This window comes from Megalops cyprinoides, chromosome 2, assembly GCF_013368585.1.
Source record: "Megalops cyprinoides isolate fMegCyp1 chromosome 2, fMegCyp1.pri, whole genome shotgun sequence".
In the NCBI taxonomy this organism is placed as follows: Eukaryota; Metazoa; Chordata; class Actinopteri; order Elopiformes; family Megalopidae; genus Megalops; species Megalops cyprinoides.
This window is the reverse complement of record NC_050584.1, coordinates 46,929,315-46,948,993: the sequence shown is the minus strand read 5'-3', so window position 1 is coordinate 46,948,993 and position 19,679 is coordinate 46,929,315. Positions and strand designations below refer to the sequence as shown.

General features: G+C 43.9%; 1 protein-coding gene across 3 annotated transcripts in view; it reads right to left on the bottom strand.

The window, feature by feature from the left end:
* The window catches only part of osbpl9 (oxysterol binding protein-like 9), a 34,215-nt gene extending 14,870 nt beyond the window's left edge, over window positions 1-19,345 (bottom strand). For 2 of the 3 annotated variants that reach the window (XM_036521029.1, XM_036521031.1), the window contains exons 1-5: window positions 19,233-19,345; window positions 16,347-16,397; window positions 10,935-11,013; window positions 5,949-6,025; window positions 115-210 (exon numbers count right to left, since the gene is read on the bottom strand). In XM_036521029.1, the coding sequence (XP_036376922.1) occupies window positions 115-210; window positions 5,949-6,025; window positions 10,935-11,013; window positions 16,347-16,397; window positions 19,233-19,343 (414 nt within the window). In that variant the 5' untranslated portion in view covers window positions 19,344-19,345. Of the gene's footprint in view, window positions 1-114; window positions 211-4,533; window positions 4,736-5,948; window positions 6,026-10,934; window positions 11,014-16,346; window positions 16,398-19,232 lie in introns of those variants that run through there. The other variant, XM_036521032.1, reaches the window with a different exon arrangement.
* Window positions 19,346-19,679: the final 334 nt, after the last annotated feature.

The following is a 19,679-nucleotide window of genomic DNA, read 5'->3' as shown; positions in this document are numbered from 1 at the left end:
CAGGCCCTGTTTATCTCCTTCCATAGGTCCACAATAGTGCAGATGTTGTTACAAAGATGAGTGGTGGAAATCACAGCAGAATAATGCAATTAGAAGCAATTAAAAAGCACTTACCTTTAACTGGTCAATCAGGATCTGTAAGTAGGCGTCAGCCTCTGCTAATTTCTTGTCGAAATCTTGAACACTGGGAACAAACCCTGTTTCTGCCTCCTGAAACAAAATCAGAAAACATTAGAATCAAACTTTGACCATCTCCATCATAAACGTGATGGACACCTCTGTGGCAGCGCACTCCCAGATGGGATTCACCCAGCACCTCAGAATGTTAAATGACAACGTGTCTTTGTACAGTAACATTAGAATAGACCGGTACCCTGACAAACACAAACTGACTCAAACACACTCGACTGCTCTATCTCCTGAGCCACTGTCGCCCCGGTGTTTGAGGTCAATGAAACGGTCAATAACTTGTGAGAAAATTCTAGTATCACTGTTTGTAGAGTGTCTACTTTGACTGGTTAACGAATTTAAAGTGGACATGGGCTTGACATAATTCAATGAAGGAGCACCCAGTAAAACGGGGATAACGTTGTTAGCAGGGGGCAGCGGATGCTCACAGCACAAGCGTCAGACTGTCTTCACACACAGCGTGGGGGCCCAGAGTTATTCAGCAGTGTATTACTGCTGAGTACAGGGCTAATTCAGCACAGGGGTCACTGCTACAGACTGTATGACACCACAGTGCTCAAATCACCCATTTCAGACACACCTCTACACAGAACTAAGAACACCGAAATTGTAATTCACACATGCATACAAAGACAGACAGACATAGCACACCTGTCGATAAATGATTCCTTTGGGGAGGCAAGATCTATTTACAAACCACCAAGATGCATCCACATACTCGCAAACATCACTGCTGTCACACAAGCAACCTAAAACGACTCAAAAGTAAATCACTCTAAAACACACTAATGAAGCCTCAAACTCCCACTAACTCCCAACAGCTTCAGTAAGTGGAAAAAGCCATCCAGCCAACGTCCATAGCACACAAGTGCACACACACACAAGTGCGCACGCATCTGCTGTGACTTCCGAATAAATGCAGACTGAAATGAAATTTCATGAAATGAAATTTTCACTCCCCTTTCTGTATCTCCCTGTGCTCAGACAGCATTTTGGTGCCTGAAAAGGGGGCTTGGAGCAGACCCGTGCCGGTGCTGGAATGCCTCTAATGGGAACGTGAAGAAAAGCCATCAACGAGAGCCATCCACTCTGAGGCACACCGCAGTCTGAAGCTAAAGCAGGAAGTAAAGTTTGTGGAGATCAAAGTCTGCCTTTCTGCCCCCTCCCACCAGGGATGTGTCTTCATCAGGATCAAAGGTGGAGTGTCATATCGATGCATGTGCTGGTCACTGGCATATCTACCTGCCAATTGTGGCAGGTAGAATTTTGAGAAACCATATTTCAGGCTACAACAAAGGCATCAATCCATGCATACACTTTAACAGATCCAAATGCACACCATAAAAATGCAAGGTCATGAGTACCTCAACTGAGCAATGAGAATTAGAGGTAAGTGGCTCTATTTCAGCTGCTCAGAGTGACAGCAGATCTGCGTCACTAAAACATGAACTCACTGACATCATCTGGAGCAGGGAGACTGCTATAGCTTTCATTTTAAGCAATGACATGTTTTCTATTTAAATGAGTGATCTCTCATCTACACAGCTAGCCACCTACTGATGATATCAGCAGCCATCTTAGGTAGCCTGATGCAATTAATTCATTTATTCACTTCCAGTTGTTCCTACTGCTGTCATTGGGCTTCATTTTACTTTGGGAGTAGTGGTCTCCCTTTCCAGCTGAAGTGAGTTGTCAATCTTTCAGCCAGAGAGACAGTGATCAGGCATGACGAAGCAACGGGAGTCTGGCAGGGCGTTTCCTCTCTACGTGTGGATGAGCGCAAAGCTACATTTCTTACTGTCTGTTTTTCATAACTACAGACTCCGCTGCCTGCAAGGCAGGGCTGCTCGCTGTACCTCTGCAGACACGGGCAAGTGAAAGCTGAGCCAGCTGTGCATATATTCAGGGTACACGCCGCACGGGCCCCTTCGATATCAGGCAGTACCAGTACAAAGTGTCTCGGACAGGACAGAGTGAGTTATTGCAGGACTCCATAATGGGTCATCAAATACAAAGGGTACGGGCAGTATAACTGCATTGTGAGACAAGATTTAAAAAAAAAAAAAAAACAAAAACACAAAATGCACTGCCACCACTTTGTTGAAATGAAATTAACAAAGTTAACTTTTCAAAACATAAAATGCTTTTGACGTCAGCTAAGGTTTTGTATAACATCTGAAGTGAGAGGCATAGACATATATACATTTTCATTCTTCCTTTCACAAATGAATTACTAGCCCCTGCACTGGCAGTTCAAAAGTGCTTTCTGAGTTTATCCTGCAGATAAAATGAATACATGGCAGTAGCACATCTGTACATCAAATTAAACCAGAGGCAGTAGGTTACTGTGTGATGCTGTCAGAATTCTGCTCAACCAGCTTCCCAAGACAGTCAATATTTAAACAGTGACTTATGCGTCATTTTGCAAAGAAAGGAAAGCTGTCTTGCATGTGAGGGTTCCACTGAACTGAAATCCAAAGCCATTCACATGGAGCTGTAATGAATGGCTTGACACCTCAACAGTCTAGAGATGCCCACAGAACGAGAGCAAGAACCGCACCTCTCCGCTGAATCTACCTGTCATTACCTTGCTCCTACCTGAATAATAGCATTTGAGGGAATATCAGCGTAATAAGAGCACAAACACTGATTCTTCTTGGATTACGACTCACCAGAGCTCATATTAAATTGGGAGATTTAATATGAGATTTATAGCTCTCCCCTATCAGCAAGACAAGGTCATCGTGCTCGTCTTTGCTCCCTGCCTCTAAGGAGAAGTAGCTCTTCCTGGTTCTTCAAAATCAGTCATCACAAAACACGGAGTGACTATTTTCTTCATCACAGGGGGAAAAACAAGAGTGAAGTCAGGGCATAGAATGTGTAACAGTAACCCAGCAGCGAATCGAACAGGCAACCTTTCGGGTACAAGGCCTGCTCCTTATCACTATGCTACACTGCTGCCCCATCTCACGGATAGAACTCGTTTGAAATAAGACCCAAGAAACGACCATCCCCAATCCCATGTGTCAAGTACTGTAACCACGTGGCATTGTGACAGTTTCTTGTGTCAAGACAGCCCTTTAAATACCAAGACTGCTTCCATATGCTAGGACGCAGTTATGTTTCTACCCTTTGCTCTGTTTCATACAGTCATCCAAGTGTGAGCTTTGAGGTTTTAACGACAGGAGAAATAATCTGCCCTTCTGATCTTGTGAACAGCATGGGTTCCCTCTCTGAGGCCGTGGTTCGCCGCCTCATAATGCGGACGCCAACTAATCTTGTCAGTTTGCGTCAACACCAGGATGAGCCGCCATGCTCGCAAAGACTCATCCTAAAGAGAACACGGGCAAGTTTGCGTGGGAACACCTGCACCCGAAAATTAACCGTGAGTCAACAGGAAACGGTTTCTTAAGCGCCTTGCGTCTCGTTCCCGGACTGCCCGGCCCATGCCCCTAATGTGTCATCTGCAAAACAAACTGACAACTTGAGGTTGGAACCTAAATAGATTTACATTTAAATGTTAAACTGTCACTTTGTTGGAAGTGTCAAACAACAAACAGTGCCCGCAATTTTAAGCGTAGTCACTTAGACATCTCAAAGAAACTGTCTCAAACAGGACTGGAGAATTCAGAATATCAGTCATGAAAAGAAAATAATTAAATATTCACATCAAAGCTAGACTAGAAGACTTTCACAAGAAATGTCTTTCACAAGAGAGATAACAGATCTCTTTGAAGTTCCATTATAGGAATAATAACATCATGTATGAAGAAGAGGATGTAGAAATAATGAGTAATTTTGGCCATTTTTACACAACGTATTAATTGAACTTGAACAGAACCAGACACACTATCCATACCTCTGCAGTATTTTAAGTTTCAAAAGGGACAGAAAGTGCCCTTAACAAATCCTGAACAGCAAACAGGGGAGCAAGACAAAGAGCTTAGCGATAAAAACACTCACTCTGTCCCTCTCTCTCTTTCTCTCTCTCTCTGCACTGTTGTGTCAACACAAGCACATTTTCCTATCGACGGGATCTTTCTGCCTCAGCGGGCCAGTTTATAAACCCAGAGGACAGACAGGCAGTGACTGCCGCTTCAGCAAATGTCACAATCTGCGCCCACAAAAGGGCCGTTTCTCTGTGCCGCGAGCCCAGCACTGCCCCGCTGTCCCCTCCCCTTCCCTGGGCTAAAAACTCGCGGCAGCGGTGGGAATGAAAACAAAAAAAAGCCCCCTCACTTCGGAGCCCCCCCCCTACTTTCCCCTTCCTCGAGCATTACCAACAGCATGACCCATTTAAACTGCATCGGCGCACGGTAATGGGTTCAGCGATGTGGTACTTACAGAGCGCAAATCTCTGAGGGACATGCCTCGTCAGGCAGAGCAGGCCAGACCTGACCTGTGCCTCCACGCGTCCCCCTCCCCGTGACTGCTCTTCTCTGATCAAAACTGGGGCTTCAAATCATACAGCTGTACACGTCCACACAGTATATTCTACAACAGCTGAGCGGAGGCAGCCAGAGTAAATCCAGGATCCACTTATGAGAGGAAGCAGAGACTTCCTTAAAAAAAAAAAAAAAAAAAAAATAAAGAAAAAAAAAAAAACCCCCAGCACAGAGCGTGACACCCATCAACAGCTCCTCTGATTGGACAAAGCCCCCAGGCAGATGACTGGGTGATACAGTAAGCCGCGCTCCGATTCGTTCTGAGTCACATGCCCCTCTGACTGCACGCTTGCACAGTGTTTGCGAGTGGATACATGCAGGCAGGCACAGTTATTTACATGAAGGGCGGGGGAGCAAGGGAGAGAGGAAGAGGGAGGGGACAGAAGGAGGGAGGGAGGGAGGAGTGGCGCACACAGAGAAGCAGAGGAGGGAAATAAGGGAGGTGAGTATCAGGAGCATGAGGGAAAAGATTCAAACATATATTAGAAGAAAAAAAGGAAGGATTTTGTTTTGGAAAAAACAAAATTGGTCTGACCTGGCAGAAAGAGGTATCCTTTCAGATCGTAACTCTCAGTTTGTCAAGGGCTGGCCAGCGCCGGGCAAGAAAGCTGCAGTTCAAACTCAGCCCCTGAGCCCTGCAGCGCAGCACAGAGCTGCTCTTGTTAGCTCCTTCTGACTAATGACCTACTACTCTCAGGTGACCCCTTAACCCCTTCACCGATGAAGGCTGGAATGCCGAAGCGGCCCTCTGTAAATCAGTGCTGCCGGGCTGCACAAATGAATCTGAACGGGGCAGGCTGCAGGAGCTGCCTTCCTTCCCTGGCCTCTCACTGCCAATATGGCTGATTACGGAGCACTGCGAACAGCTGTGAGAGCTAACCAAAATAAAGCCTCTGACTTCACTTGCCTCTCCTCTTCAATGCAAACTCGTTTTCTAACCTGACAGAATGGCTTCAGTCTGTATGTGTAGTCAGTGCTATATTAATGTAAAGTGTGACATAAAGTAAATAAATGGAAAGTGCTATAAGCTTACTTCTACAGCAACTGCCTTATTTCCCATAACTCTGCAGTATCTGTTTAAACAGGAGCACTTCCCTACAGAAACAGGTTCTACACTATTCCTCATTTACAAACCAGCACCTGCCAAAACAACACACAGATACACCCATGCCAGCTGAAAGACTCCACATGCAACCACTGAGCGAAACGTCAACTCGCCAGGCAGAAACCAAGCAGAAATGCGCACTTCATAACCCCTTGAGACAGCAGCCACAGAGACGACTGTAAACTGTGATTAGATCAGCGAGTGCTTACCCGCAGCTGAAGGGTGTGTCTGAGGATTGTCCCCTCTAAGGCATGGATCCACTTCTCCCTCTCATCCGCATCACGGGCTTAGGGGAGAAACGTACACAAAACAGACACTGATTACCAAACGGCAGACAGGCAATCACCAATCAGAGCAGGGCGGAAGAGCATGGGCAAGGTTACCAAGCACGGCGAGTCCGCCCCGCGCTTGCTCAACCTGATTAGAAGTCAGTTTATCATGCCGTTGCTGCAATGTCCTCTTTCACATGTAGGATGGTTGAGCAAGTAAGAGAAGGAAGGTAGAGCAGATCTCTACCATATGACACAATCAGTCCTCAAGTGCAGTATGTTTACAGGACAAGACACGCTGAAAATGAAAATGGAAATTAAACGACGGACAGGAAGATGGTCGCTGAAAATCTGGTTGGAGTAATTCGTCTGGTAGTAACTCTTGCATATGCGATCAGAAAACTCTAGCAGTAGCATAGTAGTATAGTTGTGTAATCATGTCAATGGGAGCATGGGTGTATTTTTAGTTCATAACACACACACGCGCACACAATGCTTTCAACTCTCCCCAAGATCTATATTTATATTTCACCCTCTGTGTGTGCATGTGTGTGTGTGTGTGTGTGTGTGTGTGTGTGTGTGTGTGTGTGTGTGTGTGTGTGTGTGTGTGTAAAACACTGACACCCCAATGACTGATAGGTCAAAGCTCAGCACAAACACAGAGCTTTTAAAGACATTAAGTACAGGCAGAGGCTGGGCCCGCTGCACACTGCTACACAAGAGCCGGGAGCTGCAGTGCAAAAAAAAAATCAATTCGGCAGCAGCTGCCAAAGCTTCACTTACTGAGGAAATCAGAGGAAGGAAGCACCAATTGGTAACTGTTAAAAGCACCTGCTCTCCTCGCTGACTGCCACGGCTTCGGCATGCGCGCGCTACGACAACGCGTCGCAGTCTGGCTCCGCACGAGCAGATGAACGATCCTGGCCTTACTCAGCTAAGTTGTGTGTTACAGCTCCTTAGAGATAAGCAGCAAGGAAAAAATGACATGTGAATGCATGGCTGTTAATGTGTTACACTGGACACACAGGACATGAAGTACTTGTGCAGCTCGCATAGCTGGAATGCAAAGGCCTTTTTTCCCCCCGCTGCGCTGAACCTTAAATCTCTCAAACCCTGTGCGGTGCTGCCGTACGGAAAGGCACTCTCTCTCCTCTTGACCACACGTTCGGCCATTCTCACACACATCTGTAAGCCTCATGCATGCAATGCCCCAGGCATGTGTGAGTTTCAGTCTGCAAAACAAGCAGGCGTGGGCACACAGGGCCGCTGTCACATGGTCAAACATACTGCACTCGGGACTTACAGGGGCTTCAAATGCGGATATCTGCATGACTAATGAAGCCAATGGATTTGTGCACTTCTTGGGAAGTGACAGAAGGCCACTTGATTCGCAATGGGAATTGGGAATTCTTCCTGGGGTGATAAAGACTGACATACGAAAGGGGAGGGTTATACTCTGGTGAAAATGTATTTGCCGTAATGTACTCTGTCCTACTTGCACCTCGGCTTGTGTAGCAGACGCAATTTTACAAAAAGGTTCAATTCATTTGTTTCATGAGAGATTTTTTTCTTTTCAGGACTCACTGGGACTAGTACTGACAACCTAAAAGTAGACAGCGAAGAGCCATAGCAAAATGCTTCCAAAACAATCAAGAACAACCTGTAATGTTAATTAAGAACAACCATTAACATCATCATTAAAGAAACTTACTGGATAAAACAACCTTAAGAATACCTGGCTGGCAGTATCACACACTAACAATAATCAGCTGTCATGCAACATGTTTATACATATGTGTTCTATGTACATATGTTTTATATATATATATCATATAAATGAATCCATTTGTGCACATATATAAAACATATGTATGTAGAGATACCGAGAGGAGAAAAGAGGGGTGCTGCAAGTCCAAGTGCGGGTCTTCACGTTGGGACAATGAAGTAGGGCACACAGACAACTTAGTGAAACAGCAGAGAGAGAAATTTGCAAAACCCAATTACTGCTTAATGCTTCCTCTCAGGAAGGTACAGCGCCTCATCTGGCTTAATCCCCACCCTTTATTGTTAGAAGGCAAGGAAGGCATTTTGCAGAGCACATCATATTACTGGCAGCCACAGAGAGAGGGCTAGGAGCACAGTCCTGAGACAGCTTCTATGTCTGTATCCTTAGGCAAGGGCTGGGCTATACCACACTGACAGTATCATATTGCTTTGCTTTCTTCTTCTTCCTCTGTTATAGGTTTGCCATGTTTCCCTCCTCCCTCAAATTTCTGTGAACATTCCATACGTTTTATGCATCAGAACATACTATTTAAAGTCATTAGTTACAAATTCCTCGAGTGACACTCTTAGAAATAAGAGCACTGGAACGCGTGTTCGGATAATGCAAGCTGGAGAGTGTACACAGAGTGGTTTGTATTCCTGAGGCCACATGCAATGGGAAAATGTCTTGTTGAGGGCCTCTCTCCACAGCTGAAAGTAAGTGTAGCATTTCTGTGCATGCAGTGTGCAATGGGGCCAGGTGAAGGCTAACAGCAGTTCAGAGGAAGTCCAGCACCATTACCATTCAATGGGCAGACAGAGGAGGACTGCCATTTTCTCTCATATCGATAGGCATTACAGCAAATGTTAAACTAATTCATTATTCAGTTAAGTAAATGATTAGAATTGGTTTAAATTTAATTCACTTCATGAATTAATTATAATTTACTCACATGTAATGTATGCCTTACATTCAATGACTCCAGTATTATTTACCAAAAAAAATACTATTTTACACGAAAAAAGGAAATAATGCCATATTTGGAACAAGGGAAATAAGATCTGACAGACATGGTTGGATTAGGTTATTGCCTACAGCAGACACCCAGCTGTGCATGAGCTACAGAGACTACAACTGGGTTCAACACATAGGTCTACCCACTACTGCTACCTTAAATTTACGACAACTGCTAAGCATACCTATGCTAATAAATCTAAATTAGCAAGAAAAAAAAATATGCATACCTCAGAATGTCAGTCTATTCTCTATGACCATTTGGATGGGCGCAATCACATTTCAGTTACAAACCCACAACATCTGCAGCACTACACCCTTCCTAACACACCATTCACCTGACCTCCACGTCGACACCCATTCATAGCCTTGGATTGGAGCTGAGCCTCTTCCGAGACGGCCAGGTAAAGGGTTCTGTTTTCGGTGTGCGCGGTGCCCCGACGCCTGAGCGGCGAAATAAAGGAGCTCTCAGGCTCCGCTCTCGTGCTCTGCCAGTAAAGGGGCTGATGAATTATGGATGTTCCTCTAAATAGAAATACGGTGCTTCTCTTCTGTCCGCGGCAGCCTTCGTCCGCGGCCTTGTGAAACCCACCCTGAACGTGAGGCTGCGCTCAGCAAAACCACTGTGGGCAGCTTGCACGTTCACAGCCTACTACAGAACAACAGCACCTGACCCATTTTAAAGGTGCAAACCTCCCTCTGGAACATTGGATGGTTTACAGCTAATTTCATAAATCTGCTATATTGCATTACGTGCAAACAGAAGCATAAGAATGTGTTTTGATTATGGTTTGATAATCTGGGTGAACTGAACATGAGGAACACCCGGCATATGGATCCACATGGCATATGGATACTCACTGACTCAGATCTTTTCTATTTAAATGTATCACAGGGGGATAAGTGGGTAGAGTATGCAGTTTTCATTAATATGAATTAGCCTATGTTTATTCAGGGGACACAGCAGCCAACTGCACATCTGGTGCTCCTAACCGGAGAACTGTCAACAACAAATTTAACTCAACTCATTCCTTAAGGTAACAAAATAAATGATGAAAACGTATTGACAGACAACAGCAACTGCAATTTCAATAGGTTAAGACACCAAAACAACTCTCACAAGGAACATCGTCAATCTGGTTTGAAAAAAATCAGAGCCTTGGGCAGAGTGCTGCGAAGCTCGTCTGAGGTAAACAAGGCATGGCATTCACCCCGCGAGAGTGACGATCAAACGTAAAAAAAAAAAAAAGACCCAGCATGCACACATGCGCTACCTTACCCTTCCTATTGTAGAGCCACACCATACAGTGTCGGAACATAGCAATGGGTGAGGGCATGGAGGAGGTGGAGGCGGGTAGCCAGTGTACGGGGTGAGGAGGGAGATGGACGCGTGAGGATGGAGAGGTGAGAGAGTGGAGGAGGTTAGAGACCTGGACGAGAACGCTCCTTGATGCATCACTTTTCCCCCCAGCTGCCAGTGCTGCTGGAGAAGGGTGGGAGAGAGAGTGGGGGGGGGGGGGAGTGGGGGGGCTCTGACAGGGGGGCTGGTCCTGCTGCACTGAGGGGGTGGCGGTGGTCGGACGTAGAGCGAGGTTTCAAACAGCGCAGCTCTTATTCGCCGTCAGTTGTATAATCCCACAGGTTACAGAAACGCGAGCAACAACCATTCAAGATGGGAAAAAACAGCCTCCTTTTCTGCTTGTTCCTTTCCAAAAATGGTGCAGTGGAAAAACAATCTTGCTGTTCTCATTCCCGTTTGGTTGTAGCATGAAGAGATGGCTCTTGGTTTGTCAGAAAAGGAAGGTTCCGCCTTGAGATGAGCGCTGCAAATGCCCAGGGCTTAACGCATGTGGGGTGTGTGCGCGCGCGCTGGTACTCTGACAGGATTATCCTCATTTTAAAAAGACAGCAAAAAAGAGCCAGAGCGAGAGCGAGAGAGTGCGCCAGAGAGCACGCATGAGAGAGAGAGAGAGAGAGAGAGAGAGAGAGAGAGTGCATGCGTGCGAGAGAGAGAGAGAGAGAGAGAGAGAACATGCAAGCGAGTGCCTGAAGGTGCTGATGTATGGGCTACAGATGAGAGGAATAACAGAAGGGTGAGAGGGAGGAGGAGGAGGAGGAGGAGGAGAGGAGGAGGAAGGGGCGCTCACCTTGAAAATGAAAGGTCTTTTGGTCCACGGTGATAGTGAAAGTGCTGTCGTCCTCGTCATCGATACCTATAACGGCTCCCTGGGAAACAAAAGGGGTAGAAGGGGCCGTCAGACAGAGGGAGACGTCACTCGCTCTCTCTCCCTCCCTTTCTCCCTCTCTCTCTCTCTCTCTCTCTCTCTCTCTCTCTCTGCACACAGAGGAGCCGGTCTGGCTGGAAAGAGGAAGGGAGGGAGAGACACAGATATGGGGGACCAGCAGGGAGGGGAAAAAAAACAAAAAAAACACTGCAGAGCCAACTGACTAGGGAATTACACCCAACAAGAAAACGCGTGTGCAAAAAAAATCTTCAAAATGAACCATTTTAAGCATGCCTGTCCTAACTGTAACTTCTAAGTGAATACATTTCTAACATTGTTAAAAAAATACAGAAAAACGTACAAGGTCTGTCTGGATAAATGATGATAGACTATAAAGGTGAAACCTGATTCTGACTGAACAAGAGGCACTGAGTGGAATAAAGGGGGTATCAATCTGAAAAATGACCCAGGCTTAATAAAGGCACATAGTGGACCTGTAGAAATCTAGGGACCCGGTGTCCATCTGGTTATATAGTATCCCTCACTAGAGTAATGACAGTGTAGTGATGTGCGTGTCTGTACATCTGTTTGTGAGAGAAAGTGCGTGTGTGTGTGTGTGCGCGCGCGTGCATGTGTGTGTGACCTATGATTACAGTGGCTGCACTGTAATCTCTACTGGTTTCTAAACTGCCTTGGAAAGGATTATCTGCCAGATAAAAAAAATAATATAGGGTGGGGAATAAATAAATGTAAACAATGTGAATACACTGGAAACAGCAGCAAAACAAACATGGCCAGACACGCATGAAAATACACTCATCTGGAGTACATAAAATAAAGACTGAGGCCAAGTTCGCTAAATGTCAATGCACAAAACTAGGTGCCTACGAGCAGAAGTCTTATAATCTTATACAGAAATGATCTGAGGGAACTGCAAGGTAAATATCCCAATTTAACAAAGGAACATGATACTGTAGTTTGTAGCCAGCAGCATCCGGTAATACCTCCGTCTTTCTCTAGAGGTATTACTGGATATTACGATGGTGGTAGGCTACCCCTCCCACGCACTCCAACCTTGTTTACCGAACACACAATACAACGGAGCAAACGCCCTCCAGTTCGCCTGAAAGTCTATCTGTGATCAAGTAAACACAAACCGCAAATTTTTACATTTCCCACCAGAATGCAATATATTAGGCAGAGAGACAGTTATTGAGCAATATTAAATTCAGGAATAATTTCTCCAACCTCTCACTTGACAAATTTGTAAATTTCAGTCTGAATCACATTGCTGGCGTTTCATTCAGGTGCAGAATATGATTTAATACCTGTAATTTTAGCCTATCAAGGAGAGTGCTTAATTCAACTTTAGGTTTTGAGATGAAAATGACATAATTTTACAAATCCAGTAATTGAGGTTTATAATTAGACATTTGAATTAACTGTTAACACATCACTGTTGAAAAATGGGACTGGTAATGGAATTCTAAAAATACTGCCATCTACTGGTATATTTTATGTACTGCTGCCACCTATATCTGGAGTTTTTGCAGCAAACGGGTCAAAAAATGTTTTCAACAATTAAATGTGCATGTTGCATCCTTTGAAAGATACTGAGACAACAGCAGATCAGCCACACTCTACAGCAAGGGATGAGACAGAACGTAAGGTAAGGGAAAAGAAGGCTAATAAGAAAAAAAAAGGACAATGAAAGGTCGGACTATATGTGGGGAAACAATGACATTGACCCATGTTAGCTTCTATTAACAAATCTATTAACAAATGCTGTAACTATGGACCTAATACTGTGGTCAAGCCACAAGACAGGATATCACGTGGCACTCGACCATCTCCATCTTCATTGTGGTTAAGTTTGTCTCTGTAAGTAATCCCTGGTTGCTCTGATTGCCCAAAAGGAGCTGCTTTTTCCAGCTTACAGCTGGCTCTAAACATTGGACCTGCTAAGTACAAGACACCTGATTGAATATGTGGGTTGAATGTGTGGGTCTTTTTGCAGATGGGTTTATTTTTTGCAGGGAAGCAGCCAGGAGAATTGAGTCTAGGTGCCCTTCTTTCCATAGGATGGTTTACGGAGAATACAAACACAGAGATACACATTTGATGTTTTAGGATATTTTTAATAAACTTAGAGGCACAGATGCTTGAAGAAATACAGATTTTTAACAATAACTATCACAGTGCATGAAGGGCTCCTGGATCATCTGTGCCTCGGTCACCTACTGCGTTCTGTCACTGAATTAGCTACCTTATAGGTGTCGGTGCAACAGACCCCAAACCTGCCGATGTGTAGGCTGCCTAATGGCCGCCGGGTGAACTGAACCCAGGTGAAATGTGGATAACAGCAACTCAGAACACAACCTCTGATACCGCATTCAAGTCCAAGCTATTATGACTGTAGGTTTTCATGTATAAGTAGCCTAACCCTACAGACAGGGCTATAGCACACACGGTACAATTTTAGCCCCAGTTTAGCCTTGATAATAGCCGTTATGAATTTGGCATATGCAACTGCAGGACTAAGCAGCATGGATCCTCTTGCATGCTAGGTGCTCACGAGCCCTGGTGACTGCTCCGGCAAGCGCCTACGAACCGCACATCAATTCCTGAGATGTCAGCAAATTATTCTCAGTGTTGGGTGCCACAAGCTCAGCTGACAAGACTGACTGCCAACATCAGATGAAAAATTACCTTTCAGCCATGTAGACCTCATGTTCCAAAACTGTGTGTTCCAGCTGAGAGGATAAACGCTCAGAGGCAACACACCTGTCAGAGGGATGATGCTCTCTGCACAGATTTGTCATATCAAAAGAGAACAAAATTCTGACTGGTAGGCAGCCAGACAGTGTCATGTCTGACAGCGCAAGTAATATCAGATCATCATTTGTGAATACTTTTTCAGCAACAAACAAGGCCTTTTCTTAATGCGAGTCATACCTTACACACTGCCTTACTCAAATCAATGTTTAATTAAGGGTCAGTTAAGCTTGGAATTCAGAAATCAATATGCACGTGATTCTAACTGCAACAGGGTAATTTCTGCAGGTACTATGTTATAACCCTGCATTAAAACATTCCAGTCATGCTCCGTGAGTGGCTCAGCCAGGAGAAGGGCTTGTTTCAAGTGCAAGCTGAGCTCCACATCCTTGGTCATTTGCTAACAAAGACTGGGAGCCCACATCGGCAGAATAGGGATGGGATGGGTAGATCAGCCAGGGTCTCCTCATCGTTCTGTTCTTAGCACCCTGTTCTTACTGTAGAAAATAGATGCAGTAGGCATGTGTGTGTGTGTCTGTGTATCGTAGGATTGTACAAGCATTGTCCCACACTCCCGAGAAATGTTCGGCAGTCGTGGTGATGACGAACCTACAATTGGCAACTACTGAAGGTTGGATGAAATAAAAGGAGGAAAAATGTAAAAATATCTCCACCAATCAGAACCTGATATTTTGTCCAAGCCGTGGTATAAATAAAAATAAACCATGAGTCACAATCATCGAGTGTCACCCTGCAAACTGGTAGGAACATGTAGGCATCAACACCATGGTATAGTCACTGTTTGATCACAGACATTTTCCCACCATGTTGACTGATAAACTGTACAAGATTATGTGTACTGAAATTCTCAGTGTTTTAGACAGTGTCAGAATAGGAATGATTTTGTCCCAGTGTTTTTGATCACTGTAGGTGGTTGGTTCTTATATAAGTAATTCTTGTAAATGAACTGCTCGGGATCAGTTAAACTTTTATTAAACTTGGGTGAGTGTCCAAAGGCACAGTAATGCACAAACGCAGAGTGTAGACCCCCCCCCCCCCCCCCCCAACAGATGGAAATCCTTCTGCTAGCTATTACGATAACAAATTAACTAAGTGGAAGAGACATTCTTCAGATGGGACAGCAATATTATTAGCCTTACTGGGTAGGACTACAAGAGTTGTCGTGGCCAAATGCACATTCAGCGGTATGTCGGTACGGTATAGCGCAGGGCTCCTAACCCATAGATTATCAGCTTTACTCCCAGGTGGCTGTGGTTAACAGAATGGCTTGTAACCCAAAGTGTGCCACTTCGCTTTACAGGTGGGACACTACTGTTGCATCTTTGAGAAAGGTACCACAGTACACAAGTTACCTATACAGACCTCAACAACAAAAATTCTAAGATATGACAGATCTACCGGGTAATAGCGTCTACTGTCCAAAAGAAATGTAATGTAATCATTGATCATTTAGTACAGAAATGGCATGACTGCTACCTAGCTCAATGTACTGTTTGAGCTGGTCGAATATGCATGTCCTAGCATTGTACTGTCACTAGGACTTGAATTGCCAATTTCACTATCAGAGCTATGACAATTAGCAAGCTATACAAAGAACAAAAAGAAAGTGCTTCTTCTTCTTGGCGAGTCCACGTACAAAGCTAGATGTGATTCAACCAAAACTGAACACGTTCTGCAGCAACATCACTGTATTCTCTAATATCCTGTGCCGTCCATTTGTGAAAGAAATCAGTGTCAAAACCTGTAATACACCCTAAATCAAAAAGAAAACTTTGCCAGTTAGATTAAGAGAGGATTGTTCTGTTTCAATGTTTCAGATGTCTCCAACTGGCATCAAGTGAACTACGTGTTATGACATGATATTAGTACCTAAACAAGGCAAAGAAACCACACACAACATTGACAAGGAGTCGCCTAACAGGAGAGAACTAAGTATAACTACTGACAGATAGTAAACTATGTAGCCAACCAACAGTTAAAGCCAATCAGATTGAGGACATTCTCAAGCTGAAGAGGGAACAGGATCCCAGAAACAAAAGAAGTTAATGTTTCTCTAAGCATAAATCCCCTCAGACCTGCACCAACTTGTCCTGCTGAAAGAGGCAGACGTGCTGAAATATGCCAGTTACTGCTGATGGCATCGCACCTATCTAAACAGAAATTGTATACGCCATTGGCACACTAACCTGGATGCGTTTTTACTGGACGTGTGACTGCTTTACTTATTAGCTACGTGCACTAAAAGTTTCCGATCAGTTTTCCGGCAAAAGGTGGCTTATTTACGTAGCTACAGCATTTTACACCCAATTAAATTTCTGCCCTTGCTCATTTACAGGCTGCAACCAACACCTCTCCCGTTTCCCTTGTTAGCACATTAGGCTATAATTCCATTTGCACACCGAAAATTGACTAGGATCGAGGGAAACAATTTCTTTTTATAGGCCGTGACAGAAATGGCCGTTGAAAATCGATTAAGCAGAGGTAACGGCCTTGTTCCTTATTGGTTCCAGACATCAGACAGAAGAGCCGCGCACTCACCCGGAGCCGCACGCAGCCTCTTCTAGAGCCACGCATCATCTTGTCTTTGGACTGCAATAGAAAAGCAGAGCTCATTAGTATTGCCACAGAATACCTTTGCTTAATGTGAAATAAACACCCAACAGGCTATTAGAATGCAATTTGTACACTAAAAAAGGTAGTGCTTTGATTTACTATATACTCGTACAAACCTGAATCCACTGAAGGCAGTGCTGATGCAGCATTTGGGCAAAAAAACATTTTTAAACATCAGCAAGAAAAAAGTAACAGTTTCTTTGTGCTGATCCAAGCAGTCTTTCCTTCCTTTACGGGCAGGTGTCCACTACTTACACACACACGACAAAGGCCCCTCTACAATGTGCTATGAAGCACAGAACTTCATACAAAAACAGTATGAAAGGTTTTACACTGCACTAGCAGCAATTCTGCATTAAGTTAAATGAATCCCCCTTCCCAAACCCATCATATTTCTATTTTAATTACTAAAATTGAAAAACAGTTCATAGACTTGCCTCATTGCCTACTTTTAAGGAAATTTGAGTGTGCCAATAAGGATTAGCATTGACCACATGACATGAGGGACTTTTTAAAATGAAACTGCATACAGTGCACACATCTTCAAGGAGGGGTACACTTTTTTTTTAAAGAAAGGTATCAAGGTTTTCAGAGGTTTAAAAAATCTACACAAATGATGACCAAAAGCCTTTGAAAACCTGAAGTGGTTCTTATTCAAAATAAGATGAAAATACCTGCACCAAAACAAAATACAGCTAACAAGAGAGGAAAACATGTCTTCAATACAAATATGGATTACATATAAAGAACAGTAAGCTCTTCAGTAGACTAGAATAACATAATGCTTATTAAAGTAAAGCTTAGCAAGGAAATCTTAATATTTACCACACATTACTACTAGGTTAGGGGAAACAAGGGGCGACATACAGACTTGTGGCATATGTAAATTGTTTAAGGCGAATTAAATTTCAAGTGATGCGATTTATGTCTATGTCTTACGGGAACAATGTGTCATTAAAATGATAAATTCTTCTGACACCCAAAAGTTGAGAAAATGGTTTCACAGAGGTGACCACTTGACAACGAAGACCATTTCATCACATTTCTTTCATGTATACAAGAACACAGTTCGTTCACATCTCTTTAAAGTTGTTCGGCAACACTGACCACTCAAAGACCTGCAAACAATAACGCCGAACTCTTTCAGGTTGCGAGCCAAATAATTATAATGTCCTCTGCAGTAACTTCCCCAAAAGTAATTGCTAATTTTCAGAACAGCCAGCAGCTACACTAGGCAGACATTTTCAACACAATTCGTTAACAGTTCCTTTCTTACTAACTCAGCTAAAGACGATTTAACTGGCTTTTAAAAAAATAGGATTATTAACGTCAATTCATTATTTCAATGCACAATTTTTGTTTCACCTTTATCATTAGAATTATACAAAGGGATGTGACAAAGACAGAAAGACCTCATTTTCTTAAAATGGTAAGATGAAAAACAGGACCGTGGTACACCTAACAAATTAGGAAACATCGAGTAGGTTTGCTTTGGAATAGTACTCAACGTTTTCCAATTTGTGTGAGGTTATGTCGCCCAAATCCGTTGGTCCTGCTTAGCTTCATTTTGATATCAATAATTTTAATGGCAGACCCTACTTCTACTCTCAGAGAGTAAGTACGCCACGCGTGTGAGTAAAGTTTTGTTGCTTTTCAATTTACCTTATATTGCTACACACCTAGTTGGCTAACATGAGTTATATAGCTGTACTGCCTGGTTAAATAAGGAAGTTGGCTAGCTACTTGTCATTTACGATAATAATGCATTTTCAGCTTGATATACGGTGAGGATAGCCATCAAGTTTAATAACATGGCTGTGTCTATTATTTTGTTAATATTAGTTTACTAGTCTGGCTGGATAGGATGTCGTTGCTCGCAGCAGTACATCATACATAGATGAGGTTTCTGTATGTCCTGCAGAATGTGTGCATGTGACGCCGCCCAACATTACTCTGAAAACGTTAAACCCAATGGTTTTATGCTGACTCGGGAAATGAAAGTGGATTGTCCAGATAGCTATACTTAAAATCCCTGTAATATCGCTAAAAAGGGACTCTAGCTGGAGCTTCTGACATAACCGGGCCTAGCTATGAGTCTAGTGTGAAGCACAGTGGTTTTCAGGTTGTGCTTAAAGAAAGAGAAAAGTGTAGGCTAATACAAAGCTTAATACGTTTGCTAAAAGGTGGCCGCGTTGGTCTTTCCACAACCGCCTTCTTCAGCTGCAAACTGGTGCAGGATTGTTTTGACGTAGCTAACGTTAGTTAGCTGCCTAGCCAGCGCAACAGTAAAAGTAGCCGGACAGCTAGGTACATAAGGGTGGCTAGCCAGCTCATTTACCGCCCAAACCACGCTCTGACAGTTGTCAACATGTTGTTTGAGGAATAATGTTTTAATTATCCTATATTAACCAGCTGGCAGAAAAACACACTCATGGTTCAAAAGACATTTTTAAAGCCAAAAGGCATGTTTGAGGCCACCACCCTTACATGCACAGTTGCTAGCTAGCTAGTTAGCTTAGGTTTCTTTCAGTTGAAGCCGAAGCGTTACTCCAATTCCTCAAAAGCACAACCCACGCTACATTTTCATTCGCTATTTACTTTTCAATGCGGGCTTTTATAGGCCGACAAGCATGTCAATAACAGTCCCCGCCCCTACTTGCCAGCTGAGATTCCCAACTCCTGGCAACGGGCCTGCCCTCATCACTCGGCTAAAACAAAACCCCACTCGTCTTATCCCAAAGCACGGAAACAAACAAGAGTCAATCCTTTCAGGAATCCAGCGGACCATTAACACACCCCGAAAGAGCTTACCGTGTAGTAGGACAGTAATCCTGCATTGTAGTCCAAAACGAACCAGCGATACTGCCAACCTTTCATGACGTTAGTCCATTTACTCAGCGGCCCTTCCATAATGGACGCCATCTTTACACTTGGCTGGGATATGAAGAGGAGGAGCGTGTCTGGGAAAAACCGAGTGCCGTTGCGTCACAGCGCATAACTTAGAGGCGTGCTCTTCGGCGGAGTCGCTGAACTCGGCCTTATTACAGGATATACAGTATGTGTAAATGTGGAAGGTGAAGTGAGCACTGAATACAGTACTTTGTGAAAGTATAAAGAGCTGCTTTGTTGTGTTTCATTGTGAAAATGAAGTATATTTCTCAACGGAGAGGGAGCCTATAGTCGTAGAACATTGCAGCCCGTGCTGTTGGGGCGGTACATATATGTTGTCCATGGGTTGGGTTTTGGCACATTTTGGCG